Below are 6262 nucleotides of genomic sequence, written 5' to 3'. Positions count from 1 at the left end.
TTACATTGAGAGAGAGAGAGAGAGAAATCATACTCGTTGCAGTTAGACGGAAAGATGAGCGAGCTCTGCTGGACGGATGGCGAGAAGAGTAGAGAGGCGGAGGTTCTCTGACGGTTTGACGGACGGACGAGCAGAGAGAGAGAGGCGGAGGTCCTCTGGTGGTTGGACGGACGGATGAGCAGAGAGAGGCGGACGGCCTCTGGTGGTCGGACGAGTAGAGACTGAGAGAAGCGAGCAGAGAGAGGCGGACGGCCTCTGCAGGTCGGACGAGCAGAGAGAGGCGGACGACCTCGCAAAAAGAGGCGGACGACTTCTAGTGGTCGGACGAGCAGAGAGATGTGGACGGCCTCTGCTGGTCGGACGATCAGAGAGAGGCGGACGACTTCCGGTGGTCGGACGAGCAGAGAGATGCGGACGGCCTCTGCTGGTCGGACGAGCAGAGAGAGGCGGACGGCCTCTACTGGTCGGACGAGAGAGAGAGAGAGAGAGTAGAGAGAGAGAGAGAGAGAGATTTGGTGGGGTCGGGCAGTGAGAGAGCGAGCAGGGGATAGGGTTTGGTGGGGACGGCTGGGGTCGGGCGTTTTCTCAAAAGGGAAAGGGAAAGGGAAAACGACCTAGATTTTTTTTAGAGGGGTATATATATATACGTATGCCGAGTCGGGACGGGTCGGGCCGAGTCGGGACGGGGCGAGTCGGGTTTCGGGCCGAGTCGGGCCGAACTTGGACGTATCCGAACTCAGCCCGAACTCAGTTTCGGGCTGCAGAAACTAGCCCGTCCTGACCTGAACTGAGTTCCGGGTCGGGCCGAGTCGAGTTTTTTCGGGCCGGGTCGAGCGAGTTAACCGGGCTAGCACGGTTTGTGTACACCTCTATAGGTACCAAACAGAGTTACTTTCACTGACGTGAGAGAAATAATTTAGCTTATATGAAATCCACGCCGTACATCACGTACATCACCCCCTTTTCGGCCATCATAATGATTAAGAACTCAAGTGGGCGATCCCAAAAGATTTCTACCTAAAACATTTAAATTCACGTACCATGGGCCACCTTAGTTTTAGAATAATATAATTTTTTCATCCTGACGAGGCACGTCATAGCTATGGATTGGATGGCATAAAAACTAACGGTGGATGTTCCAGATCAACTGTTTCTTGTGCTGTGGCCTCCTTTCACCATGGACTGTATTTTGTTTTGGGTTCAATGGTTAAAATGAGACATTAGACCTGATGGACGGGTTAGATCGCATTAAAGTTATACCCACATGGCTCTTGGTTTGCGCAAGTAACCCCGGTGGGTACCTGGTGCGAGTTACCCAAGCGCTATTCATATTAAAAGCAGAAATGGTTTAGTAGTCCGCCGGACCTCTGAAATTGACGTCAGGGAGACCTCTACCGCGTTCACTGACCCATTCTCGATGATCAGAACCGTTCACAAGGTGGTCCCCACTATGGATGGCTCATAATGCGAGACTTATTGTCACGGAAAAAGAAAATGAAGCAAGTTGCCACCACCTGATCCAGATACTTGCAATATCTTAGCATTGATTTCTCTAGGGCCGCTTTAATTGACTCCAGTTGGCTACCAAAAATCAAGCGTATTTCCAACAAGTGCGCCGCGTTTGGATGCGCGGATGAATTAACTTACATTACTCTCTGAGTTTGAATTGAAATGAGTATATTAACCTTCCTCTCTATTGAACTGAAATTTCATGATTCAATTCAATTGGGCATCCAAACACAACCTAAGGGTGCGTTGGGGTGCCCAAATTAATTGAATTTCGATTGATGCTAGAGAATGACCATGATGAGGGAGTACTATTTTAATCCATCATGACAACCAAACACCCAAATTACAATTCCGTGTTTCTAAAACACAACCTTAGGTAGCGTTTGGATGATCAAATGAATTGAATTGCAATTCATTCTAGGAAACGGCCATACCGTGGCTAGGACTATTTTAATCCTAAAAACAGTCAAGCACCTAATTGCATTTCCTTACATCTCAAGAACACAACCTAAGGGTGCATTTGGATACTCAAATGAATTGAATTGCAATTCGGGTAGCACTACCAAATACCTAATTTGCATTTCAATGGGTTTGGAAAACACAACTAAAGGGAGCGTTTGGATACTCAAGCGAATGGAATTGCAATTCATTCCAGGAAATGACCAAAGCTTTGCACTATTTTTATCCACAATGACACAACCAAACACCTAATTGCAATTCTAAGAACACAAAGCCCAAAGGGCGCGTTTGGATACTCCAAATAATTAGAATGCAATTCATTCCAAGGAAATAGCCCAAATGGGCGTGGCAATCTTTTAATCCACAATGACAACCAAACACCCCAATTGCAATTCCATGAGTTGCAACTAGGACATACGAATGGCGTGGTGGGAGTGGCACTTTTCTGAATCACAATTCAATTTGATTAAGCATCCAAACGCACCAAGAGAAGCTGAAATCCACCCAAAAACTCATTTTTCTTCACCATTACAATAAAGATGATTCCATGTAAAACAAAAGGAAACAAATTCATACAAACCCAAAAAAGAAATTAAAAAAACAAAAAAAGAAAAGAAAAAGAAGAGAATAGAATATTAAAAAAAAAAAAAACCCCAATTCGAAAAAAAAAAAAAAAAAAGCTCTAAAATCTACATAAAATGGAAAATTCTCAAGTATGTAACCGTAACGAAGTCCTCTAATCTTACTAGGACTAATTTCCATTGTTGCTATTGGTGCCATTGGTGCCGCCATTGTTGCTGCCATTGCTGCTGCCGCCATTGTTGCGATTGCGGAGGACGATTGGGAGGACGATAATGAGGATGATGATAAGGAGAATGACGATGGCGATGCAAGTCCATTTCCTGGTGTTCTTCTGATGCTTCCTGGCTGTATGGAGTTGTTGGGTCCCACCACGGACGAATGAATTGGCACGGGCGACCTGGCTCTCGATGTCATCGAGCTGCTCGCCTTGAGCCTCAACCAGCACCGACATGTCGAGGAACACCTGATGCAATTCCAATAAGCTCTTCTCCATCTCCTTCACGGCGTCATGGCGTTCCTGTATCTCAACGATGGTATCCATGACCTGACCTCGCCCTTGTTCCTGTATAGCCTTCTGGAGGAAGGTCTCGCTCTGGCCAGTTGATATCAGAACATCGACTGTCTGATCATCTGGATGCTCGCCCGTTACAGTGTAATACCGACGCTCGATGGTTTCTTTGTAATCAGATGCGATAGCATCTCTTAGCAACGTGAATTTGTGCATCGTGTCGGTGAGTTTTTTTCGGAGGCCGGAGACGATTGAGGTGCGTGTTCGATCGGTGGAGCTGCCGGGACCACAGCCGGGAAGGGAGCGGTTAGCGGCGTTGGCGCGATCGAGGGCTTCGAGCTTGAGTTTGATGAGTTTGGCACGTTTGAGGGATTGGGAGATGTCGGAATCCATTCGAGAGCGGAGCTGTTTGATGGCGTTGGCGTTGTGGAGGGTTTTGCTTGATTCGTTGGCATCTTGGAGGTGGCTGTGGAGCTTCTCTATCTCTTTCAGTTCTTCTTTTATGCCTTCAACGTCGTCGAAGAACTTGTCTAGATTCACGCCGGTTGTCGACATCTGCACGTTGCCATTGCCGGGCTGGTTGTCGTCCCTGTCCCTGTATCGGGAGAAGGAGCCTGAGAAGAGATCGTTCATTGTGTGGTGGTGATGGTCGAAGGGATGGGATTGGACGGCCAAGATCTAAGCAAAGATGAATAAGAGAAGGGTTCTTCTTCTTCTTCTCTTTCTTTCTCCTCCCCTCTTACTCTTTTTTCTCCTTTCTCTGTCTCTGCTTCCTCTCCTTCCTCTCCCTCTCTCTATCTAGAAGAAAGAGAAATGGTTGGAAAATGACGAAATGAATAAAAAATATATGAAGTGGGAAAAGGGAGGAATTGTAGGATCAGCAGACTTTTCAGATTATGTACGGCTATTCATTTCTCACACAAGTGGGCTCCATCCTTCCATAAATCCCAGACGTTGCTCTCTTTTAATATCCTAGATTGAATCATCCTAGCTAACCATTTTGCCTCTTTTTCATTTGAATGATGACAGTTGTTTTGTTTCTCTTCTCCACCGTCTATTTCTAGGACACTAATTAAAGGATTAGGATCGATTTATTTTGGATACTTTTTGGGTTTGGTTCCTCCATTTTCATATGAGGGAAATAATGGTCTAGATTACGGATAGGTGGGACCCAGTTGATAGTATTGAAAACCCGAGTATAAACATTCAAAAGGCCTGTGATCGAGGACCAATAAAATTCATTTGTATATGGCATGGCTGCCCGGAAGGTAGGACTAGTCAAAAGTAGTTCTGATTTAGCTGACCGGGCCTGCCCGCCTTCCTCACGGAAAAGTCAATCACGTAAAAACCGGTCAGGAAGACTTTCCTCGACGCGGATTGGGCCCCGTCGGGACTCGGGCTGCTCCTGTCTGGACCGGGAGCCGACTTGGTGTTACCCGGGTAACATCGCAGTGGGTGTTTTGCTGACCGTGGGACCCACCTTGATGTATATGTTGTATATCCACGCTGTCCATCAGGTTTTTCATATAATTTTAGAGTATGATTCCAAAAATGAAGTAGATCTAAATCTCAAGTGGGCCACACCACAGAAACAGTGATCATTAAATGCCCACCTTTAAAAACTTTCTAGAACCACCAAAATGTTTATTTGTCATCCAGCCTGTTGACAACGTCACACAGACATGGATGAATCTAAAACATTTGTGGCCCCAAAAAAGTTTTTATTATCATCATTCACAACGAGTGCCACTAGATGTACGGTCTTAATCCACCGATCAACTTCCACGTCTGTTACTTGGCCACGGAAGCTCCTGATTGATCAAAGCTGCCTAAGGGTACAGATGCCATGTGGATCTATGAATCGAGACCGTCCATCTACTGGATCCCACTGTGGATTGTCTGAGGTTTGATAACCTACCACCCAGATGATTCTACCTATCCCTTTTGTTTGGTTTTACAAAGACGCGGATTAGGTGGTGTTAACAACACCGTCAGTGGTGGTGTCCTGATGTGTTGGGTGCTCTGTAGCCCAACATGATGTATATGCTTTACATTCACGTCCCTCCCATTTTAGGTCATGAAACCGAAAACAAAGTCGTTCCAAATCTCAAGTGGAGAAAGCCACAGGAAACAATGGCCACTTAACGCTTACCATTAAAAACTTTATAATGGCCACGAAAGTTTTGGATCAAGCTGTTATTTGTTTTCCCTTAGCCCAAGTTTGAGTGACTTTATCAACAGGTTGGATGACAAATAAACATCACAGTGGGCCTTAGGTTTTAATGGTGCGTGTCAGTGGCTCTACTGTTTCTTATAATTTGGTTCACTTGAGCTCTGGATTGACTTCATTTTTGAGTTCATGACATAAAATGAGCAGAAAAATGGATGGACAACGTTGATATAAAACACATATCACATTAGTCTCACATTGCTCAGCACATTGATGCAGTCTAATCCATGTTCGTTTTCCAAACCTCACCTGGTTAGCGGTCAGGTCACCATGATGTATGTGTTTTATCCATGCGGTTCATCCATTTTTCCAAATCATTTTATGGCTTGATCTGGAAAATGAGGGAAATCTAAATCTTAGGTCAACCACACTACATGAAAATATTTGTGATTGAATGTTCACCATTAAAAACGTTTTAAAGCTCGCAGTAATGTTTGTTTGACATGCAAACTGTTGATTAGGTCATACAAACCTGAATGAAAGAAAAAAAGAAATATTAATTTGATCCAAAACTTTTGCAGCCGTAGGAATTTTTTAATGGTTGGTGTTCAATCAATATTGTTTCCTTTGATGTGGTCCACTGGAGATTTGAATCTACCTCATTTTTTTAATCATATTGTAAGATGATTGGGGAAAATGGATGGACAACATAAATAAAACATATACATCATCGTGGGGCCCACAAAGCACCTACCAATAGTCATTGGCTAGTGGCAGGTCACTAGCCAAACACATACATCAAGGTGGGCCCGTTAACCCTACTTGGGACTTTTTGCCCGTTTCATAAGACACGGATTGCCGGAGTTGGTGACTTAACTTTGTAGAGCTCACCATGATGTATGTGTTCTATTCATGCCTTCCATTGTTTTGCTAAATCTTTTTAGAGCGTGGGACAAAAAAGAGGTAGATCCAAAGCTCTAAGTCAACCACACCACAAGAAATAGCTGACACCCACCGTTGAAGCCTTCCTAGGG

General features: G+C 44.8%; 1 protein-coding gene across 1 annotated transcript; it reads right to left on the bottom strand.

The window, feature by feature from the left end:
* Positions 1 to 2467: 2467 nt before the first annotated feature.
* Positions 2468 to 3922, bottom strand: LOC131233209 (syntaxin-121-like). The gene has a single exon (XM_058229848.1). It carries the CDS (start codon positions 3689 to 3691, stop codon positions 2720 to 2722), a length of 972 nt encoding a protein of 323 aa, XP_058085831.1. The 5' UTR covers positions 3692 to 3922; the 3' UTR covers positions 2468 to 2719.
* Positions 3923 to 6262: the final 2340 nt, after the last annotated feature.

Source organism: Magnolia sinica, chromosome 18, assembly GCF_029962835.1.
Source record: "Magnolia sinica isolate HGM2019 chromosome 18, MsV1, whole genome shotgun sequence".
In the NCBI taxonomy this organism is placed as follows: Eukaryota; Viridiplantae; Streptophyta; class Magnoliopsida; order Magnoliales; family Magnoliaceae; genus Magnolia; species Magnolia sinica.
The sequence above is the reverse complement of the archived record's forward strand: the minus strand, read 5'-3'. Positions and strand labels throughout refer to the sequence as shown.